The sequence below is a fragment of the Spea bombifrons genome, chromosome 6 (genome assembly GCF_027358695.1).
Source record: "Spea bombifrons isolate aSpeBom1 chromosome 6, aSpeBom1.2.pri, whole genome shotgun sequence".
In the NCBI taxonomy this organism is placed as follows: Eukaryota; Metazoa; Chordata; class Amphibia; order Anura; family Pelobatidae; genus Spea; species Spea bombifrons.
Genome location: NC_071092.1, coordinates 18,513,911 through 18,538,898, shown reverse-complemented (window position 1 = coordinate 18,538,898; position 24,988 = coordinate 18,513,911). Strand labels below are relative to the sequence as shown.

Here is a 24,988-nt window from a genome sequence, read left to right as displayed (position 1 = left end):
TAATATTTATATATATTGGCAGCAGCGTCTAATATTAATATATATTGGCTGCAGGGGCTAATATTAATATATATCGGAAGCAGGGTGTAATATTTCTATATATCGGCAGCAGGGTCTAATATTTATATATATTGTCAGCAGGGGCTAATATTAAAGAATAAAAAATAACTGCCATATTTCAATCACGGTCTTTACTATTATGTAGTTAAAAATGCACGTCTAACGTGTGTATGTATATATACCGTATTTGCTCGATTATAAGACAAGGCTTTTTTCAGAGCAAATGCTCTGAAAAATACCCCTCGTCTTATAATCGGGGTCGTCTTATAATCAGACCTCAAAGTCTGACTATGAGACGACTAAGATCCAGATCCCCCGCAGCTGCAGGGGACCTGGATCCTCCTGTCTCAACCCCCCCGCCCCACTTACCGGTACTTCAGAGTCCCCGGTGTGCAGCTGGTGCAGCGTGTAGATGTCTACGCGATTCGCGTAGACAACTTCCGCTGCAGCCGGAAGGAGGTGTGGCTAGCAGAGGGGGCTCACTGTAAGGGGCTTGCATTTTCTAAGTGACTTGCTTTCTGTAAGTGACCAGTTTGTGCACCACAGCAGCGGCAGAGAAGTGGTATTATAAGTATACCAACAGTGGGTTTGTATCTCAACCAGCAACAAGAGGGTTGAAGGGTTTGTGGTAAAAAAAACAAAAAAAAACAAAAAAAAAACTGTGTGTTTTGCATTAACTGTTTGGTTTTTTTTCTCTCCCATTTTCTATAGTGTAATTAGTTAAGGGTGGGGTTTATAATCAATTAACTGTGTTGCTCTGTATATAAGGAAGTGGTTAAACTCACAGAGCTTGCTCACTGTAAGGGGCTTGCATTTTCTAAGTGACTTGCTTTCTGTAAGTGACCAGTTTGTGCACCACAGCAGCGGCAGAGAAGTGGTATTATAAGTATACCAACAGTGGGTTTGTATCTCAACCAGCAACAAGAGGGTTGAAGGGTTTGTGGTAAAAAAACAAAAAAAAAAACAAAAAAAAAAACTGTGTGTTTTGCATTAACTGTTTGGTTTTTTTTTTCTCTCCCATTTTCTATAGTGTAATTAGTTAAGGGTGGGGTTTATAATCAATTAACTGTGTTGCTCTGTATATAAGGAAGTGGTTAAACTCACAGAGCTTGCTCACTGTAAGGGGCTTGCATTTTCTAAGTGACTTGCTTTCTGTAAGTGACCAGTTTGTGCACCACAGCAGTTAGTGCAACACAAGAGTGCAAGAGCAAGGAGGGTAAGTGACATAAAGCAATTGTTTAAATTCTATACTCGCGTCCCTTTATAAAGAATGAGCAAGCTTGGAGATTTCACTCAGTGCACATCATGCCATATGTATGCATGCTTGGAACAGCAGTTCCTGGGTCCATATCGCTGTGGTAAGTGTGATCAATTGGTCTCTCTGGAAGCTGAGGTTGGTGCTCTGAAGAGGCACATTGAAACACTGAGAGAGATTGACAACCTTGAGAGGAGTCTGTTGCTCACTGAGCAAAGTTTAGATGGGGCCCCTAGCAATGAGGGAGGAGATCAGTCAGAAGGGAGTCAGGCACATAGCTGGGTGACAGTAAGACGTGGTTGCAGTGGGGAAGGGAAGAGGAAGAGGCAAGCCAGCCCAGAGTCTCTCCCTCCCAACAAATTTGCCCTTTTAAGTGAGCATGTTGGGGAGGCAGACTCAGAGGTAGGCTTTGCGGAAAAAGCTGTTCTCCCTAACAGCCGGGAGAGCAGCTCATCCAATGTGCAGGGGATCCGAAAGGAAGGAAAGCCCAGGCAGGTTGTGGTGGTAGGGGATTCAATAATCAGGAAAACAGACAGGGTAATCTGTAGCTCTGATCGCAGCAACCGAATGGTTTGCTGTCTCCCGGGTACCCGGGTTCGGCATGTTGCGGACAGAGTGGATAGATTATTGGGAGGGGCTGGTGAGGATCCAGCTGTCTTGGTGCACATTGGCACCAATGACATAGTAAGAGGAAGATGGAGTGTCCTAAAAGATAATTTTAGGGACTTGGATAGTAAGATTAAGAAAAGGACCTCCAAGGTAGTATTCTCAGAGATACTACCTGTGCCATGCGCTACACCAGAAAGGCAGCGGGAGATTAGGCAGCTAAATGCATGGCTGAAGTCTTGGTGTAAGAAGGAGGGCTTTGGGTTCTTAGAGCACTGGGCTGATTTTGCTTTGGGGTACAATCTCTATAGTCGTGATGGATTGCACCTAAATGCAAGAGGGTCCAATGTGCTTGGGAATGGGGGGGAGGGAATAAATGCCGGGTTAGACAGTATAGAAAGGGAAGGCGATTTACTTAGTAACCAGGTGGGTGGACCTGGGGGCTTGGTCTATAAAGATAATAGGGAGAAGCATATGTTTTGCCCCCCAAAGCAAGGACAGAAAGTGATTGCAGCATCGGTGTTAAATGACAAGCTAAAGGTCATGTCTACAAATGCTCGTTGTGGCAACTGAGAATGTTGATATAGTGGCTGTTACTGAGACATGGTATAATGAGAAAAATGACTGGGACATATCAATACCGGGGTACTCTTTATATAGAAAAGATAGAAAGGGCAGGAAAGGGGGAGGGGTGGCCCTATATGTGAAAAATAACATAAAATCTAACTTAATACAAGTTGGTGAAGAGAACTTAGAGTCGGTTTGGGTTACAGTACAATTTGGCAAAAGTAAAGTAACTCGCATAGGTGTGATTTATAGACCCCCAGGACAAGTAGAAGAACTCGATAATCTACTAGTGGAGGAAATAGCTAAAATGACAGTGAAGGGGGATGTTATAATCATGGGTGACTTTAATCTCCCTGATGTGAACTGGAAAACGAAAGTAGCTGGTTGTACCAGGAGTGCGGATATTCTAAACTCGTTATTGGGATTATCTTTAAAACAGGTGGTTGAGGAACCAACTCTTAAGGAGGCCACATTGGATTTAGTGTTCACAAATGGAGATTTGTTAACAGATATTTCTGTAGGTGAAAGTTTGGGATCTAGTGATCATCAGTCTGCGTGGTTTAATATACGAACAGTGACTGAGTCACACCACACAAAAACAAAAGTTTTAGATTTTAGAAAAGCTGACTTTTCTAAAATGAGAAAATGTATAGAGGAGTCATTATCAGACTGGCACAATTTAAATGGTGTTCAGGAGAAATGGGATTTTGTAAAAGCTGTTTTATCGAAGATAACAGAAAATTGTATTAGGTTGGTCAGTAAGAGTAAAAAATTAAGGAAACCGCTGTGGTACTCTGCAGAAGTGGCCAAAATCGTGAAAGACAAGAAGTTAGCCTGTAGTAGATACAAAAATACCCAAAGTGAGGAAGATAGACAGATCTATAAAATTAGGCAGAAAGAGGCAAAGAAAGTTATAAAAACTGCCAAATCACAGGCAGAAGAGCGAATTGCCCTATCAGTAAAAAATGGAGATAAAACATTTTTTAGATATATAAATGAGAAAAGGAAAGTTAAACAAGGATTAGTTAGACTAAAAACAAAAGGCATATATATAGAAGAGGATAAAGGTTTAGCTGACTGCCTCAATGAATATTTCTGTTCAGTTTTTACAGATGAGAATGATGGAATGGGACCTCAGTTGGGAAAAAAGACTGAATCATTTGAAATATGTGAGTTTATCGAGGCGGAGGTTTTACTTCAGTTGTCTAAGGTAAAGACAAATAAGTCGATGGGGCCTGATGGGATACACCCCAAGTTATTAAAAGAGCTTGGGGGTGTACTAGCAAAACCGTTAACTGATATATTTAACGAATCATTGGTAACGGGAGTTGTCCCTGGGGATTGGAAAGTAGCGAATGTTGTGCCTATACACAAAAAAGGCAGTAGGGAGGAGTCGGGCAACTACAGGCCAGTTAGTCTTACATCTGTAGTGGGAAAATTAATGGAAACAATGTTAAAGGAAAGGATTGTTGAACATCTGAAGTCACATGGCTTTCAAGATCAAAAACAACATGGGTTTTCCTCAGGAAGATCTTGCCAAACAAATCTTATTGATTTTTTTGATTGGGTGACTAAAGTAATTGATCAAGGTGGTGCAGTAGACATTGCGTATCTGGATTTCAGTAAGGCCTTTGACACTGTTCCACATAGAAGACTTATAAATAAACTGCAATCTCTGGGTTTAGATCCCAATGTTGTTGAATGGATTAAGGAGTGGCTGAGTGACAGAAAACAGAGGGTTGTAGTCAATGGCGTATATTCAGAACAAGGTCTTGTTACCAGTGGGATACCTCAGGGATCTGTACTTGGACCCATTCTCTTTAATATTTTCATTAGTGATATTGCAGATGGTGTTGATGGAAAGGTATGTTTATTTGCTGACGACACAAAAATTTGCAACAGGGTTGATGTTCCTGGAGGAAGAAGCCAAATGGCAAACGATCTAGGTAAGCTGGAAAAATGGTCAGAGCTGTGGCAATTGACATTTAACGTGGATAAATGCAAAGTAATGCACCTGGGGCATAAAAACCCAAGGGCAGAGTATAGACTATTTGGTACTGTCCTAACCTCAACGTGTGAGGAAAGGGATTTAGGGGTAATTATTTAAAGGTTTAAAGGTAGGTAGACAATGCAGTAGAGCAGCAGGTAATGCTAGCAGAATGCTTGGTTGTATATGGAGAGGTATTAGCAGTAGGAAGAGGGAAGTGCTCATGCCGCTGTACAGATCACTGGTGAGACCTCACTTGGAGTATTGTGTACAGTACTGGAGACCGTATCTCCAGAAGGATATAGAAATGTTGGAGAAAGTGCAGAGAAGGGCTACTAAAATGGTTTATGGATTACAAAATAAACCTTACCAGGACAGGTTAAAGGATCTTAACCTATATAGCCTGGAAAAAAGACGGGACAGGGGGGATATGATAGAAACATTTAAATACTTAAAGGGAATCAACAAAGTAAAGGAAGAAAGTTTATTTAAAAGAAGAAATAAAACCGCAACAAGAGGACACAAGCATAAACTAGAGGGGCAAAGGTTTAATGGTAACATCAGAAAATATTACTTTACGGAAAGGGTAGTGGACGCATGGAATAGCCTCCCAGTGGAAGTGGTAGATGTTAATACAGTAAAGTCATTTAAGCAAGCATGGGATAGGCATAATGCCAAGCTAGATATAGGATAAGGGCAAGTACTAAAGGAGAGTACTCAGAGGTTGGGCAGACTGGATGGGCCTTCTGGCTCTTATCTGCCGTCACTTTCTATGTTTCTAATATGCCTTTTAACCCTCTAAGTGCCATAGTGGCATATAGGGTTAAAAGGCATATCATGGGGCACAGTGGCATATAGGGTTAAAAGGCATATCATGGGGCACAGTGGCATTTAGAGGGTTAAAAGGCATATCATGGGGCACAGTGGCATATAGGGGGTATAAGGCATTTCTGGGGCAGATGTGCATAACTGGGGGGCAGGTTGGAAAATAGAAGGAAATAAAACCAAAATATTTTTCTCAATCATAGCTTTTATTAAAAAAAATAGTTTAAATGAATTAACATTTACTGGTAAAACTTTTTTCCTATAGGGTCGTCTTATATTCAGGCTTTTTCTTTTTTTTCTAAATTAATATTAAGATTTGGGGGGTCGTCTTATAATCAGGGTCGTCTTATAATCGAGCAAATACGGTATATAGTGTATATGTGCCGTTTTATAATTGGCCCCCCCTACTTTGGTCCCTGGCCCCCCATGTGCCCCCTAAATATTAAAGCTGGAGACGCCACTGATACCACATATGTGAGGTATGCCAGCATTACATAGTCACAGAACACTCCAAAATCATGACAGTTGTCATGACTTCAAAGATTAAGCTTAAATATCAAAATGGGGAAGGCTAAAAAGCCAAGATAATTTTGGTTCAATGTTATTTCTCACCAATACTGTTTCGTGGGGATATCCTCTGCATCACTTCGGTGATCTGCACTTGGACACTGCCTCGATGCCCATCTGTCACAAAATCCGTATGGGCTGGTTGCTTTAGAAGGTCAGTCAGAGTCCTGAAAAAAGTATGATAGTGTAAATATTTCTGTGTCATACATGATTGGCTGGTTCTACTTCTCAGTGTATGTTTCCTGCTTTTCCTAGAAAGAGGGGTGGAGTTGTCTTTTAAAGGGAAGCTTTCACAGCAAAAATTCAACAAAGTATTTAATAAATAAAATACAATAAAACATAAGAATTCTTGTTATAGCATGATTCAAGTGTGTTTCCAATAGATACCCAGCATTAATCAGCTACTGTATTTGCTGTACGTGTCAGTCAAATAATTTAAACCCGACAGTGCCATTGGAGGGATACTGCTAGGGACAAACAAACAGTGAGTGACACACAAAGAATGGGGGTGGGGCACCTAACAAAACTTTAATTTTATATGGGGGAATTGGTATCTTGGCCAAGGGACATAATGTGAGTAGGTATACAAACAGTGGCGTCTCCAGCTTTCATATTTAAGGGGGACACATAGGGGGCCAGGGACCAAAGTAGGGGGGCCAATTATAAAAAGGTACATATACTATATATATATGCGTTAGACGTGCATTTTTAACTACATCATATGTACTTATCTCTTTGAAGTGATTGAAATATGATTTCAAAATAACAGCTGAACTGGCAGTTATTTTTCATTCTTTAATATTAGACCCTGCTGCCAATATATATATAAATATTAGACCCTGCTGCAGATATATAGAAATAGCACCCAAATTACACACACATAGGACGTGCCATCTGTTGCCAAACAGCCCAGCATGAGTCAACTTTGTCCCCAAACAGCTGAGCGTACGCCATCTTTGTCCAATAAACACGCTACCTGTACCATCTTTGCTTTTTTGACAAATACAATAATACACCTATGATTCACACAAACACTTTTACAGTCACTCACTTTCATTCACACAATCATTTATTCTTTCACACAAATTATTTACACATATTCATTAATGCATCCACACATTAATTCATTCATTCTCTCTCTCTGACTCTTTATTTCAATATTCTTGCCACTCTCCTTTCTTCCTATATACCCCCTCTGGTGGGCCTAGTACGTTTTTAGGATGTACCCGTTTGTCTCAAATAATTAATTTGTGCTTTCGAACTTGTACAAATTGCCAAAAATGAGGGGAGACCCCCAGCAAAAAATAATAAAAAGGCTTGTTTTATTTTGTTTGCTAACTTTGTCTGCTGTGGGTGAGTACTCCCTCATCCACTCACATTTTCTGTTGCTTCTGATGCTCTCAATTAGTAGCTGCTACATTTCAAATTTTATGTGTTATATTTGGGGTTTTCGCAAAGTTCCCAGAAAATCTATTTTCATGCAGTAGTTGCACTTGTTAAGCTTGTATGACTCGAAAAAAATAAGCTGCTAATTAAGTGTCGGCAACCATCCCAGAAAATAATCAGCCCAAGTGCCCTGAGGTTGCATACAAAATAAAAAGCTGTAGTTAACCATTGCAATACCAGAGAACATCTGGTACATCTTATAAAAAATACCTAATTAACATGCAAATGACAATTAACTATTTTAATGCCTGTAAGGAAAATGTATGCATGAATTTACCTCTGCAAACAAGCAAGGATTAAATAAAAATTTAGGGCAACATTAGCTTTCACTTTATTCTCTGTAGCTACACTGGTAGATCAGAAAAGGCCACACAGCACCTGGAGAAGGTAACTGAGTAGGGGTTTCAGCTACAGGGCAAGGAGGACTGAGAAGGCTGTGTAGAATGGGTACAGAGAGGATTAGAGGAAACAGGGCTGGGCAACAGAGAGAGCAGGAAGAGGAAGACATTGGGGGCACAGAGAGATAACAGAGCCTAATTAACATGCAAATGACAATTAACCATTTTAATGCCTGTAATGAAAATGTATGTATGAATTTACCTCTGCAAACAAGCAAGGATTAAATAAAAATTTAGGGCAACATTAGCTTTCACTTTATTCTCTGTAGCTACACTGGGAGATCAGAAAAGGACAGGGCTGGGCAACAGAGAGAGCAGGAAGAGGAAGACATTGGGGGCACAGAGAGATATACTCATTTTCTGGCAACAAATTTAATTTACAAAAACGTCAGCCTCTCCAGTGAGGTACTGTCCAGATCTGGAAGCTTTTTGGTATAAAACTCAGGCTACCATGATTTTGGTGGTATTCAGTCGGGATACAAGCCTTACTGTCGCAGTTTTCACAGAATTTAGGTAAACTGGAAAAATGGTCAGAGCTGCGGCAACTGATCTTAACAGGGACATGGGGAGAGGAGAGAGGAACCGAGATCCTCAGATGATTCAGGGAAAAGAGGCCAAAGTTAACATAAAAGACAAACACACATGAATACAGGAACTAGCCTAGCCTATAACAATTGGAGATTTAGTCACATCATATGGCCGTAGTAGGCCTAGCCCACCACTACGCCAAAGTACTCCAATATTCGGTGGGTCCTAGCGCTAAACCCTGCCTACTGAATCACTAATAAGCCGAAACTAAACATTAAATATATACACAGAACAAAGAAGGGCATACCTTTAGACTGCTGACTAAGACAAACATAATAAACGGGTGGGGCACACCTTATAAAGGAAACAGAGCTGAAGCAAAGAGCAGAACTGGAATCAAGGAATCGGAAGCACAGAACAGAGCATATGGAAATCCAGGAATGGATTACAGCAAAGGGGGGAACTCAAGCGAGACGGGGGGAACTCTAGTGAGACTCCGACCGACCGCAGGTACTAGCTCCCTCGCCGCTGCCGTCGCTGCTCCTGCTCTTCTGCCGCTCTTGCGGCTGTATCTAAGCATGCGCATGCCCCCACCTCTCATTATTCATCCCTGAGTAGCGAAGGCGGGGAACGCACGTTAACGAAGCCACGTACAGGGGCGGAGCGACCCCTGGTGGTGGATTTAAAAACCAGCACTGAGTTTCACTCGGTTATTGTGTCATTAAGAGCTATAGTGTGCGTTTCTTGTTTATTGTTCTTGTTGCTGACCCTTGGCTACCGTTTATGCTGCTCTCTCCACTCCTGGCCCTTGGCTAAGTTTACCGTCTACGCTTTTCTCCGTTCCTGACTTTTGGCTCCTAGTCCTGCCTGGTGGTCCCAGTCCTGCATACCGGGTTTCCTCACCTTATCCCGACAGCAGCTTACACTAAATTGGTGTGAAGGAGAGACTCAGCCCAGGGCCAGCCTTAGGTTTTCAGGCGCCCTGTGCGTACTACTCCTCTGGCACCCCCCATCCCACAAAAAAGAAAGGAAAAAAAACTTGTAACACACAACTAGTTTTAATTAAAGATTATTTATGTGCAAGTGCAAACAAGTACAATAATATATAACTGGAAACACTGGTAACAATAATATACACTAAATATAAGAAAAAAACAGCTAATCTTTGTAACCAATTTTTTTTTTTAAATATTGAAAAAATTGTACCCCAAAAAAAAATATTTGCCACACTGACTGCAGACTAGGGGTTGACTGTGAGAGTCAGTGCAGTCCCGCTCCTTCTGATCCTACCCTAGAGTGGTCCTCTCCCCGAAGTCATCCCCAGAGTCCCTTTGTCCCCTCATTCACTAAGCCACACCCCTCTTTCCCTTCCTCCCTGTGAACTATAGATTGAAGGTATAGATCAAATAAACAGAATCAGACATACAAATCCTAAATGTGCAGGTATACAATAATAATGTATGGAAACATAGCATAGCAGATACAGATCAACACAAACCCAGCTTTGCAGGTATAAATCAATTGAAAATCACATATAAACTTGGCATTAACGGTATAGATAAACAAAAAACCTAAATTACAGGCAAAGATCACAGGTTGCACACTCCAAAGGCCAGTCCTGGCATCCACTTAGAACTTGACCAGCACCCAGATTTGAAACACAAATTACATCCCACCCTTTGCCATCTTTGTCCCATAAACACCCTGCATGTGCCACCTTTTCTTTTCCCCAAAAGGAGGAGATAGAGGGACGTCGAGTTGTTGCTGAAAACTTTTTCATAAGCTCGGCGCCCCTCCCTCCCCTCTGCTTCCTGGGTGCCGTGCATCCGCTCAATGCTTAATCCATTTGTGGGCAGCCAAATCTCAGTCAGCGTCATAAACAGATAATAAACGTTTTACATTTCTTGAGTATTCTTGGTATTTATATTAGAATCTCCGTTAGCATTAGGGGGACATTCATGAAGGGTCTTACAATTAGAACAGGGTAGCAGAATTACAACATTTAAGGAGTAAAAACTTCAACACTGCTAAGGAGGCAAATATGGTTGTGAAGAAAACAGCCCCTATAACCAAATCAACTACTAACCCTAGTCCCCAGAGGAAATCTTTAGGGAATTTCGCATTTTGCGTACTTCTTGTATAATCTCACTGTTGGTTGAATTAATGGTCGAATTCTCCTCATAAAGAGTTTTCCTTTATTTAGATCATGCGCATAATCGAGACAAGGCACACAACACACAAAATTCGAAGCGTTGTCTGATTACATGTTTGAATTACAGGGTTTATATAACCTCTTATCTACTTCTAATAGCATGCATCATTCTGATTGGTTACTTTTCAAGCAAGTTACACCTCTTTAAGCTGCATAATTAAGAATGGCCTAGACTTGACCCTTTGCACATATATATAGAACAACAGAGTAGACGTGTTGGCGGGAACTCGTCCATATATCATAGACTAGACATTCCCTGCTTTCTTATGTCTTTGTCAGGAATAATATTTACGATAACACAAGCATTTTTCTAACACTCACTAACTGCTAGGGTAACATTTTGAGAGAAATCTGGAACATTCAAAGCCCACTAATGAGCATACACCCTCTTGTAACAGCTAAAATAAAATAAAGAGCCATACGATTCTGTAAGGCAACCAATCGTAGGGCTTGCATTTCTGCTGTAATACTTGTGAGAGCATTTTTCAGTTTGATTAGCCACAGTTTCTAACATAATGGTTAAAGCTCTAATTCTTCCCCAATTATCATAGACCCAGTGAAAAGAATTATATTTTTAAAATTATCCCAGCTACCCATGATTTCTGAAAAAGTGGGTGCATCTTTATGGTGCCTTTTAGGTCTATGAAGCCCAAATGCAACCATTGGTCTTTCTTTTGTATGTTGTGTATTGCAGGGAGTATGTAGGCCAAATAACATGATCCTTGCCTATTCTCAGGTAATCTAGAATATGCATAATTCTCACACACCCAATAAGACCTATTTAATGTCATATAAATATGTGCTTTATTGCAATTTACCCATACCCAAGCATCTTCTTCCCATGTAATGTTAACAAGATGTACAATGACATCTGATTCCTGCATGGCAGGGAGATTTGAACAGTTACATGCAAAAGTCTTGTGACATTTACTAGTTCCTACAAAAATACCTCCCTCAACATTTGTACGTTCTTGTCAGGACTCGGGTGATCAGGTCGGGTAGGAGCCCATGCGCAGGGGATACTTGGGGTTCAGTATGTAACCCACAGTGCATGATTATGCAAACAAAGATACCACAAACAGAAATCCAGGTAAAGCAGTGTATATTATGTATATAACAGGACCAGCAAACAAGGGTAATATAGTCTAAGCAAGTAACCGGACGTATGGCAAAATAAATACAGGTAATAAGTCTTTTGGCAGGGAGCCCGCTTGGAAGGGCACAAAAGGCACACAGCCCACTTGGAAGGGTACAAAAGGCACACAGCCCACTTGGAAGGGTACAATAGCAGGGAGTCCACTTGGAAGGGTACAATAGCAGGGAGTCCACTTGGAAGGACACAAAAGCAGGGAGTCCACTTGGAAGGACACAAAAGCAGGGAGTCCACTTGGAAGGACACAATAGCAGGGAGTCCACTTGGAAGGACACAATAGCAGGGAGTCCACTTGGAAGGACACAATAGCAGGGAGTCCACTTGGAAGGACACAATAGCAGGGAGTCCACTTGGAAGGACACAATAGCAGGGAGTCCACTTGGAAGGACACAATAGCAGGGAGTCCACTTGGAAGGACACAAAAGCAGGGAACCAGGAACAGTACAGGTGCAGAGCCACAGCAGGAAGGTCCATAGACTTCAATACAAAGGCCCTGACTGAAGGGCAGGGCAGGTTCATAAAGGCAGGGCAATCCAGGTAACAAGGCCCAGCTGGATGTATTCACTAGAGCTCAACCCAGGTAACAAGGCACACCTGAGTTCTGAGTGCTCCAGAGGGCGGAGGGTGGCCACTAGTGGTAGCAGATGTAAACGGCACAGGTATGAAAAAGCCATGGTTCAGGCAGCAAAAAAGTGGTTCCTGACAGTTCTAAACATAAACCTCCAATGGTCTGAACTACTGTTATTTTTGGTGCATTTGCCTCAAGTCTCTTTGAAGATGTCAGGCCCCATTTAGGCTACGGAGCTGCTTATCTGTAGTTTCCCCTGCCTTGCTACCATTCCCCTGCCTCGCTACCATTCCCCTACCTCGCTACCGTTCCCCTGCCTAGATACCATTCCCCCTTTGCTGTAATCCATTCCTGGATTTCCCTTTGCTCTACCATTTACTTCTTGGATGACCTAGACCTCTTGGGCTTGGCAGGTGGGGTGGAATGGTGGCAAGGCAGGGGAACGGTAGCGAGGCAGGGGAAACTAGAAATAAGCAGCTCCGCAGCCTGAATGGGGCCTGACAGAAGAATTATTAGGGCCGAACATATCCTGTCCATGCACTCAACTTAGTTTTATGACATCCAAGACCTATGAGAAAGGTAGGATAAAGAGTTTTAGAGAGACCTGGGAGTTGAACTTGAGTCTTATTTCTAAATTGTACTATTTCATTAATACAATACGCTATTGAATGGATAGGGTATAAAAGGAACACCTGTGTCTGAACTATGAGGCACATGAATACAAACATAACACGGAGAATCTTGTACATTCTCAACATAACTATTAGCAAGAGCAATATAAGAGTTCCGTTCATAACATTGCAATAGAATAACAAAAGATAGAAATACAAAAAGAAAAAAACATTTGTATAATTAGAATTTTTAAAACTTCCTATTTTCTCTGTGCTAAAATATTTGTTAATTATACAATCTAACTCTAAATAAACAACATAACATAAAACAAAACAAACAGGAAAATGAAGCTTTAAGCTATATTTGATATATAAAATTACTAGGAGACTATCAGTCTTTTAAATCTTTTGGGGGGAAGCAAGCTTGCAATGGGAGATACGCAGGGTGGGCCGGCCGGTCCCGGCATTAAGAATAGGGGTACCTGCTGCTGTGAGGAAACCTCTAATTTTCCATAGCCCTCCAAAATCATGTATGACCCCAAAAGCATACCTGGAATCTTTATAAATATTGGCAGTTACACCTGCTGCTATAATACATGCTCGTGTATGCAATGCATGCAATTAATTCAGCTACCTGTGCTGAATGTACATGAGGAAGTGAAGAAGCTTCCAATATATCAGTAAGGGTAACTACTGAATAGCCTGCAGAAAGGTTACTTTTGTCATCTCGAGAACATGAGCCATCTACAAATATTTCAAAATGAATATTTAGAAGCGGAGTATCATATAAGAATGGTCGAAGTGTGATTTCCTGTTGTATCACTGCTTCACACTCATGTTCCACACCTTCCGAGAGATATGGAAGGAGTGAAGCTGGATTAAGAGGTGGACAATGCTTAATAAAAACATTAGGAGAAGAGGTCTAGCATTAGAAATTTGAGTAGCTCCCCCCTTTAGGAAGTACTTAGACACAGCATGAGGCACAAACACATATAGTGTGCTACCTAGACACAAAGATTGAGCATTATCTACCATGAGTGCTGTGGCAGCTACCGCTCGTAGACAACTAGTAAAACTTTGAGCCACTGAATCAAGGGCAGCACTGAAATAAGCAACTGGGTGTTTAGAAGTGCCATGATCCTGTGTAAGAACTCCTGTGGCAAATCCACCTTTCTCATGACAATACAAAGTAAATGGTTTATTAAAGTTAGGTAAACCAAGGGCTGAAGCCTGTGTTAGTGCATGTTTTAATTGCTTAAAAGAGATCTCACAATTTGATGACCAAGGAATGGGTTCAGGGACACCCTTTCTCGTGAGGGCTACAAGAGGCGAGGCTATTAATGCAAAATCTAAAATCCATTGTCGACAGTATCCAGCCATTCCAAGGAGCACGGACTCCAGAGACAGTTGTGGGTCTTTTGGCTTCGAGCATAGGCTGAATTCTATCAGATGTTAAAGACCGCTGTTCAGAACAAAACTGTAACTTTGATTTGTTAACCTTATGTTCTTTTTGGTGTAAGGCCTGTAAAACAGTAACAGTATCAGTGCAGCACACATCTTTTGAAGGAGAGGCTATTAGCAAATCATCTATATATTGGATTACTGATCTACCATTTAACTTCAAATCAGAAAGATCTTTTTTCAAAATTTGGGAAAATGATGTAGGGCTTTCAGTATATCCTTGTGGTATGCGTGGTATATCCAAGTGTATTGTTGTCCATTATAAGTAAAGGAAAACAAATACTGGCTGTTTCTGTGTAAAGGAATACTAAAAAATGCCGAACTTAAATCTATCACTGAGAAGTGAGTAGATTCTGGGGCAAAGAAGAAAGAATTGTAATAGGATTTGGAACCACTTGAAAACAAGGTACCGCAATTGAATTAATTAATCTTGCACAAATCTGTATTTTACCAGTCCTATTGCAGAATAGTTTTTAAATGGTAAGATATTAAATGGTAAGGACTTCTGGTAGGAATTATGATAACTTGTTTGAGTAAACTATCTATCACAGAGGCAATACCGTCTTCCGCCTGTTTATTTAAAGGATATTGTGCTTGTATTTTATTTGTGTATTTTGTATTTTTGTATTTTGTATTGTATTTTACCAGTCCTATTACAGAATGCTTTTTAAATGGTAAGCTTTTAAATAGTAAGGATATACCTTCTTCTGCCTCTTTATTTAAAGGATATTGTGCTTTTCGGGGCAGAATAGCATTAGGCTTCAAAATAATTTGTGCTAGTTCTGCTGACAAAATTAAACCTGGTTCTGAAGACTCTCCTACCCATAAGGATTTAGGGAGTGTTTGCAAGATATTCTTGAGAAAGATATTCCTGAGAAAGATATGCTTGTACTTGATCATTGAATCCCGTCTCCTCTTTATCTAAAACTCTGCCAGGTTCAAATGATGTGCAGGGACATCCAAAAAGACTCCTTGTGGAGTACAGTACAATGTACAACCTAATTTACACAAAAGCTCTTTTCCTAGCATGCAGAAAAGCATGCCGTTCTGTCAGAGGACCTAGGGAAATGGTCTGCGGTTCTGACACTGGGTGAGGTATATTATTATTGCCTATACCTCTCACTCCCACAGGGGCTTCATTACTTTTCTGAATATTCTTAGAATCTGCAACAGAAATGCATTATCTGCTAGCACCAGTATATATTAAAAGTGTGTGGTTCTACCATTTACCTTACAAGTGATTAGTTGGTAGTATTGGGGCACAAACTATGGATTCCTCACTATCCTACTGGGAATTATAATGATTTTGATTGTACGTCTGGATGTATACGCATTCATATCTTGCTCCCTTGAGCATTCCAGTGAAAGACCATTTCTTAGACCCTGTTACCATTGTTGAAAAGTGGACACTCCCTTTTATAATGTCTACTTCTCCCACCTTTAAAACAGACATCTGTCTGATTTATTTGTTCTCCTTGTGTATTATATGATTGTTGGAACTGTGTTCCATTTCCTGGTTTGTTAGTGAAGAAGAACACAGTTTGTGCTGCCATTAAGTTGTCTATCTGACTAATCGTTTTCCCTTCTTTTTGTCTAGAACAATGTTATGCTATGGGAATTAATCCAGAAATAAGTTTAGTTTCCCATCCAATAGCTATAAGTTTGAGAGCATTACTCAGATCTGGTATAAGACCATTTATAAATACTTGAGAAAGTGATGGCCCTCCCACTCTTACAGGATCACTCTGCTCCCTTTGTCCTCTTATTCTATATTGTCCAGTCTGTTTTTGGACCGAATTCTTCAACTGCTCTAGCTACTAGTTCATAAAATTATTGTATCACTGGTTGATCTCTGTCTATCTCATTAATATTCCAATGATTCCTTTCATTTTGTTTATTCCACCTTTCTATAAGCCTAGTCCTTTCCGTGGATGTCATTACTATCTGCATTATTTGTAATAAATCACTTTTAGTGGGGTTTTATGGAACTTTCAATGCAAGTGGAAATAAACTGATCTATACATTTACTTGGGTTCTCAGAGACACTGGGGAAACTATTTTTTAGTGCCATCAGCTCTGAGGGAGACCAAGGAGCATGCACATGTGGAATTAAATCATCGTCTCCTAAAACCTCTCGGAAGGGCATTCCCAAACCCCCCCCCCCCCCCGTGCTGACCCTTCTTGGGAATTTATTTTAGAAGTTGAAGGTTCAAAGGGGGGAGGTTTCTAAGAGTTTTGAGTTTTCTTTTTAGTATGTGTAGACTTCATTAACTTTTGTTCTTCTAAAAATTCTATATCCTCTTGTTGAGGTGCACTAGACAATGCATGGTAAAGGTTACTATGAGAAGATTTAATTTGTTCAATCTCCTCCTGTAATTTCTTTGTGGTTTCCTTGCAAGAGGAAATAAGTGATTCTCTCCTACGTTTTTCACTTTCCTCATACCACAATAAATATTGGTCCCACTGATGTATCACTATTCCACTCATCCATATATATACATGTTTCATCTGTATAATTGTTAAACATATACCATGCCGGGGTACCCTTTTCTGCTACCACTACTTCCTTGGAACTTTTTATACCCATTCTACCCATTCTACCACACAACCATACACCGAGGACTTATTTGCCTGGACCAGAAAACCCAGACACAATTATCTACTTGCGCTTGCTCTGAGTCCACTGCATCAATGTCACCACGGCCAGTCTCCTCCCTTAAAGGTATTTATATTAATACCCGGGACCTACTATTAATATATTCTGACAGTCCTTCAACCGTCCTCAGGGGGTCTCATGTGTACCACTTCCAGGGGAGGGCTGGCAGCCTAAGGCCTGGGGGGCAAATGAAGTCAAGTGGCCCATTGTGCCACTGAATCAGCCCACCATACATGCCCATCTTTTCCTGATTTTCTAATGCATATTGATTATAAAAATACAAATATGATTCAAATGTGGTTTAACATAAGTAAATTTAATAGCAACAAAGGATGGTAAAAAAAAAAAAAAAAAAAAAAAAAGAAAAACCTAATGTCCCCCTGATGCGCAGCCAGTTAAATGTCTCCCATGATACTGGCTGAGGTATAGTACACAGCAGCAGGGCAATTGTAAAGGCTAATATGAGTATCCTACCAGGATCATACCTTAAAGTGGGCTGACTGGGGACAGAGCTGATACTGAAGAGCTGAATGGGAACAGCAATGACATGGGGGGCTGATTGGGGACAGAGGTGACACTGGGAGGGGCTGATTGGGGACAAAGGTGATACTGGGAAGCTGAATGGGGACAGAGGTGACATGGGGGACTGAAAGGGGACAGAGGTGACACTGGGAGGGGCTGATTGGGGACAGAGGTTTGTTTAGTACCTCTGTAGGCAGGTTTTAGTGTTAGGACCCACCGTAAATTGGAGTACTTTGGCATAGTGGTGGGCTAAGCATACTATGGCCATATGATGTAATGGAATCTCCAATTATTATCTTATAGTCCTAGGCTAGTTCCTGTATTCATGTTTTTCTGTCTTTTATGTACCTTGCCCTCCTTTCCCTCCTTTCCCTGAAGCATCTGGGGAGTTTGGTTCCTCTCTCCTCTCCCCATGTCCCAGTTAATATGTCCTATCCTTGCTTAAAGGAGAAGCGTCCAAGGATTCTGGCTCCTCACTCCATCCCCTGTCCTGTGTTGTGCCCTGTATCATTTATGTCTTGTCTGGTTATGTTTCTTGCCTGGTCTCCTGGCCTCTTGCTCCTTGCTCTGTCCCCCTTGCTTGCTATGTTTCTCCTGTACTCTACTTAGCTTCCATACTCCCAGCCTGCAGCATCCTGTACATGATTCCAGTGTTATGTCTCATGCCTGCTCCAGGGTGCCTGCAGGATATCTCCAAGTTCTGGTTAACATCAGCTGCTATGTCAGGGCGCTGGTATGTGGCTGCACAACCCTAGATGCCCACCCGAGGGAGTGCAGTCACTCCGCATCAGGCCCTGTCCTACTCCGCTACTGCGCAATAACACCTGCACTCTCTGGGCGCTCTGGGTCATTACAGTTGTCTGTATGGACCCAGTTCCTGACAATGATTAATTGTTCAAAACCTTCTGGATATATCAATTGAATATTTGTTATATACTTATGTATTTAATCATGATTTTATAGATGGATTTCTATTTTTATAATTGTATACACAGATATTTATTTATAGAAACTGAATCATACCTGTATACCCACCTGAAGACTATTAACTGTTCAAGAAACTTCTTATGTATATTTATTCCCCTTAGGTTTTAAATGTGATTGTGTAGTAATGGATTTATATATCTATTTAATCGTATTTATATTGATGAATCCAGAGATTTATATCTATATAAATATATTTTGAAATCTGAATTTCGGGCACGATTGCCTAAACGGTGCTTTCTGATTTTCAGCTCCCTTATACTCGTCCTCACAATAGGGCCTCCACTCCCCCTTTCTTGCCCTTTCTGTCTTTAAAGAGTACCCCACTATTGATATGTCCCAGTCATTTTTCTCATTATACCATGTTTCAAGTAAGTATATTGTTATTATCAGGTCCCAATAAATAAATATATAGATTTATATCTATATATTTATTTATTGGGACCTGATAATAACAATATACTTACTTGAAACATGGTATAATGAGAAAAATGACTGGGACATATCAATAGTGGGGTACTCTTTAAAGACAGAAAGGGCAAGAAAGGGGGAGTGGAGGCCCTATTGTGAGGACGAGTATAAGGGAGCTGAAAATCAGAAAGCACCGTTTAGGCAATCGTGCCCGAAATTCAGGAAGCACTGTTTAGGTAATCGTGTCCTGTGAGGACGAGTATAAGGAAGTCCGGTATGCAGGAACAGGTAGACTTGGTTTAATAACAGCTGAAAATCAGGAAGCACCGTTTAGGCAATTGTGCCCGAAATTCAGGAAGCACTGTTTAGGTAATCGTGCCCAAAAGTCAGGAAACAAGCCGAAGTCAAGGGCACCAGAAAAGTAGCAAAGTCCGTTAACAAGCCGTGGTCGGGGTCTCCAGAGAAGTAGCAGAACCCGTTAAACAAGCCAGGATAATAATCAGAATAAAGGAACTCACGAAACAGCAGCCAAAAATATATCAAGCAAAGAGCAGTAGCGAAGATGGAGTTTTAAATGTTCCCGGGCGATGACGTCATCGAGCGCGCGCGGGCCCCCTCCTTCCTGAAGCAGAGAAAGAGGGGGCGGAGCTAGCGAGCACGCTGGCCAGAACAGCATGGACGCGGCAGGGGACCGACCCGCGGGTACTCAGGTGAGTGGCTGCGGGTCGGGTTCTGACAGGGGCCTCTGAACATGCGAAGGACCCGGGCGTTCAGGATGTTCAGAATGAAAAGATCGCACCAGCGTGGAAGCGTGTACATCTTTAGCCGGTCCCCATGACCTGTCTACTGCCTCATAGCCCTTCTAATGTATGAAATATTGCAATAGTTTTTTGTGTATTCTGGAATCTAATATTGCCTCCACTTCGTATTCTTCAGCGCCGTCTAACATGATAGGTTCAGGCGGGGAAACAGGTCTTTCTGAGAATTGGTTCTCAATCCATGGTTTCAATAAAGATACATGAAATACAGGGTGTATTTTCATGGTGTGAGGAAGGCGCAGTTTGATGGCTAATGGTGAGATGACCTCACAAATGGAATACGGGCCGATAAACCTTGGCCCTAATTTCCTTGTGGGGTTGGATACCTTGAGGTGTCTAGTAGATAGCCATACTTTATCCCCAACTTGGTACACAGGTGCTGGGGATCGATGTGAGTCCGCAAACCATTTATAAGGTTGCTGAGCCTGCCGTAGGGTGTTGCGAATCAGGGTATATGTTTGCGTGAGACCACGTATATGGTCCGTGACGGAAGGAACTGGGCTGAGAATAGGGGAACCCGGGAGCATGGATGGATGGTAACCGTAGCAGGCAAAAAATGGGGACATGTTAATCGTACTATGAAAATGATTATTATAAGCGAATTCAGCTAAAGGAAGGAATTGTGCCCAATTATCCTGCAGGTAGGTAGAAAAGCAGCGTAAGTATTGCTCTAAGGTCTGGTTGGTACGCTCCGTTTGCCCGTTACTTTGCAGATGGAAGGCTGTAGAGAGGCAACGTTGGATATGAAGTTCTTGACAAAAGGCCTTCCAGAATTTAGAGGTGAATTGGGTCCCTCGGTCAGAGACAATGTTTTCAGGTAGTCCATGTAATCTGAAAATCTATCAAGTGAACAAGGTCGCTGTCTCAATAGCGGAAGGAAGTCCAGCATAAGGAATAAAGTGAGCCATTTTTGTAAAACGATCCACAACAACTAGCAGTGTGGTGAAACCTTGAGAAGGAGGTAAGTCAGTGATAAAATCCATGGAGATGTCTCCCCGATGTCTCCCTGGGATGGGAAGTGGTTGTAGCAGACCTGAGGGTTTAGTATGTATGTCTTTAGCCCTGGCACATGTAGTACAGGATGAAACATAAGAATAGATGTCCTGTTCCAAATTGGGCCACCAGAATGAATGTTTGATTAGTTCCTTAGTAACTCGAATACCTCCATGTCCTGCAGCTGGAGAGTTGTGATGAAGCTGTAAGATCTGAAGACAGACCTCAGGTGGCACATAAATCTTTTGGTGAAGGTAATATAGTCCTTGGTGAAAGGAGAGAGTGGGTCAAGTAGGAACATTGGAGGGAGAAGAATACTTGCGTAACGTGCTCCAAATAGATTGGGTAGAGGCTAGGAAATGCTTGGGCTGAAGAATGGTGCCCACTTCGTTTTCAGCAGGCGTAATCTTATCTGTCATAGGGGACAAGGCGTCAGCCTTCCCATTGCGGGAACCTGGGCGGTAGGTGATGTGCAGCTGAAACCTGGTGAAGAAGAGTGCCCATCTGGCTTGTCTGGGTTGCAAACGTTTGGCTGTGCGCAAATATTCAAGGTTTTTGTGATCTGTAAAAACAGTGATTGGATGAGTAGCTCCTTCGAGTAGATGTCTCCATTCCTCCAAGGCCAACTTAATTGCCAACAATTCCCATTCTCCCACATCGTACGTGAAAAGAAGGCTACTGGGTGTAATTGTCCGTCCCTCTCTTGGCATTGGGACAGTATAGCTCCTACCGCCACGTCCGAGGCGTCGACTTCCAAGGTGTATGATTTGGAGGGTTCCGGAAGTGTCAAAATAGGAGCTGTGGTAAATCTTTTTTTTAGTGCTTCAAATGCAGTTTGTGCTGCTGGAGTCCAATGAAAAACAGATCTCTTGGAGGTGAGAGCCGTAATAGGTTGGATAATACGGGAAAATCTCGGATAAATCTGCGATAGAAGTTGGCAAATCCGACAAAGCGTTGGACCCCTTAGCGGGCGGTGGGTGGAAGCCATTGAAGAATAGCCGTCACTTTTTTAGAGTCCATCTTGATACAATTAGGTGATAAAAGGAATCCCAAAAATTCTACAGTAGAAGTTTCGAATATACACTTCTCTGCCTTGGCATACAATTGATGTTGACGAAGACGAGATAGCACTATCTGTACATGTTCACGGTGAGAGGCCAGGGAGGATGAGTAAATCAGAATATCGTCAAGGTATATGATAACGAATTTATCCAAAACATCGCGGAAGATATCAAATGTGGCAGGTGCATTGCAGAGTCCGAATGGCATGACCAAATACTCAAAGTGACCGTATCTGGACCTAAAGGCTGTTTTCCATTCGCCTCCACTACGTATTCGCACGAGGTTATAGGCGCCACGGAGATCGATCTTAGTAAAAACTTGTGCTTTGTTGGCATGATTCAACAGTTCAGAGATCAGCGGAAGAGGGTAACGATTCTTAATAGTGAGGTTGTTTAATTCTCTGTAATCCACACATGGATGTAATTCCCCGGTCTTCTTGACAAAGAAGATGCCAGCGCCAGCAGGAGAGGTAGAGGGCCGTATAAACCCCTTGGCCAGATTTTCAGCAATATAATTCTTTAGGGTGGATAGTTCAGGTTCAGATAGAGGGGAAATTCTACCAAAAGGAATGGATGCCCCAGGACGCAGATCTATAGGACAATCATAGGAGCGGTGAGGAGGCAGAATATCAGCATTTCTTTTTTTCAAACACATCCAGGTATTGGGGAGGAATGATGGTGGATAGAGAACAATCAGTGATCAGACACAATGCGGTAGATGACAAACATTTATTGATGCAAAATATGGAGGGAAAGGGAAAAATAACAGGAAACGTAGGTGCAGGGAGAATGTCGAATTGCAGGAGTTCTTGATGTGTCACCAATGGAGACTACCAGTAGAACGGTTTTGTGAGTGATGGGTCCCGACTTGAGAGGACTGCCGTCGACCAGTTGAATGTGAATAGGTGTAGCTTTCTGCTGAGTGGGGACCTTCAGAGATTTAGCCAGATCATCATCCAGAAAACACCCGCTGGCTCTGGAACCGATCATAGCAGAAAAGTAGATAGGCCCCTTAGTCCACTGCAAGGAAAGAGATATGGATAAGTGCGGGGTACATACTTGAGGTACTAAAAGTATTTTCTGAGTACGGATGGAGGTAATCTTACCGTCATTTAAACGGCGACTACTACGACAGTCCTGAAATGAATGTCCTGGTTTACCGCAGTAGAGGCATAAATTCAACGATCGACGTCGAGCCTTCTCCTCAGGTGTTAAATGCCCTTTCGCTAAACCAATCTGCATCGGTTCCTCGGTGGGACTGGTTTGGAGTGGAGGTTGGAACGGTGTAGGGAAACGGTTCGTAAACATAGTAGCAGATGTGGAACCCCGCTCGGCTTTTCTTTCTCTCAACCGACAATCAATCTGAGTGCCAGGTGAGTAAGATCCTCCAAGGAGTTAGGAATGCCGACACGGGCAAGTTCATCTTTAAGGGTATCCGATAACCCAAGGCGGAATTGATCCAGCAAGGCTGATTCATTCCAGGACGTTTCTAAGGAGATCGACGAAATTCTGTTATATATTCCTCCACCGGCCGGCGTCCTTGTTTAAGGGCCCGTAGGGAGGTGGTAGAGGTAGAAATACTCAAGGAGTTGAGGTTCTTCCTGGAGCAGCAATATAACAGTATGGATCTTTACATAGTCTGTAGTATAGGTACGAGGTTTCAAGTTAAATAATATTTGACATGAAGTGATGAAAGTACGATATTTCTTTCTGTCACCTGTAGTTTGGGGTAGCCGTATTAGTCCAGTGTATACGAATGCAAAAAACAGAGAGTTGCAGAATCTTGTAATACCTTTTTTATTGGACTAACAGTATTAAAATAATAGACGAGCTTTCGGGAGTCCTCCCTTTATCAAGTCAAAAGCATTTCTGACCAAGCAAGTGAAAAACACAGTTTAAAACTGACCAGTACATGTTCTGATACAGGGTTAAAACAGGGGTTAAAACAACACGGTAGAGAATTTGCAGACAAAAAACTAAGGGTCGTAAATAGTAAATAGTGGCATATACTGCACAGATAAGGGGGGAGCAGGGGTGAGCATGTAGGAGAGAGAGAAAGAAAAAAAAAAAAAAAAAAAAGCACAGGTTATAGAAAGTTTTGATAGTGTGCTAAGAAGCTCAAATCCACATTAAGTCCTCTGTTTTCACAATCATAAAAATGTATCATTTTGGCTTCAAATGTCTTTCTTTCTTGGGTGTTTTTGAAATGACCTCTCAGTGTTTTGATTTTAAGGTCATGTATGGAGTGACCGGTTTGGGTGAAGTGGTGCCCAACTGGAGTGCAATAGTTTTCTTCGTCATGATGGTTGATGGAGTATCTGTGCAGATTCATCCTTTTATTAAGTTGCTGGCAGGTTTCACCGATGTAACACCCTATTGTACATTTGGTGCATTGAATCATGTATACAACATTCTGTGAAGTGCATGAGTATGATCCTTTAATATTGTATGTCTTGTTGTTGTGGGTGGCTGTGTTGCTGGTACAGATGTGTTGGCAAAGTTTGCATCTGGCTTTGTTGCATGGTTTGCTTCCATTATCTGTGTGTGTTGTTTCAGTATGTAGTTTGCTACTCTCTGTTTTTTGCATTTCTGTCACCTGGCTTTGTTGCATGGTTTGCTTCCATTATCTGTGTGTGTTGTTTCAGTATGTAGTTTTCAACTCTCTGTTTTTTGCATTTCTGTCACCTGAGAATTTGTCTGGGAGAATAGCTTGCGGCTCGGATGCTGTGGCCCCTTCCAGAGACAGTGGATCCCTTGAAGATGAAGGACCCGACTGGAGCTGTTGCACCTGTTGGCACAGCTGATCAACACCAGATTCTAAGTTGTGGACGGACTGTGCTAGCGACGCAACCTGCTGGGTGAGGGCAGATATGGCGTCATATAATCCTGCGGGCTCCATAGTTGGCTTGATGTAATGTGAGAACAAGTATAAGGGAGTCCGGTATGCAGGAACAGGTAGACTTGGTTAAATAACAGCTGAAAATCAGGAAGCACCGTTTAGGCAATCGTGCCCGAAATTCAGGAAGCACTGTTTAGGTATTCGTGCCCTGTGAGGACGAGTATAAGGATGTCCGGTATGCAGGAACAGGTAGACTTGGTTTAATAACAGCTGAAAATCAGGAAGCACCGTTTAGGCAACTGTGCCCGAAATTCAGGAAACAAGCCGAAGTCAAGGGCACCAGAAAAGTAGCAAAGTCCGTTAACAAGCCGTGGTCAGGGTCTCCAGAGAAGTAGCAGAACCCGTTAAACAAGCCAGGATAATAATCAGAATAAAGGAACTCACGAAACAGCAGCCAAAA

At 41.9% G+C, this 24,988-nt stretch overlaps 1 protein-coding gene across 1 annotated transcript in view; it reads right to left on the bottom strand.

Moving 5' to 3' along the window:
* The window catches only part of LOC128500059 (protein shisa-9-like), a 133,363-nt gene that overhangs the window by 63,361 nt on the left and 45,014 nt on the right, over positions 1–24,988 (bottom strand). The window contains exon 2 of the mRNA XM_053469085.1: positions 5,913–6,034. Coding sequence (XP_053325060.1) covers positions 5,913–6,034 — 122 coding nt within the window. The remainder of the gene's footprint in view (positions 1–5,912; positions 6,035–24,988) is intronic.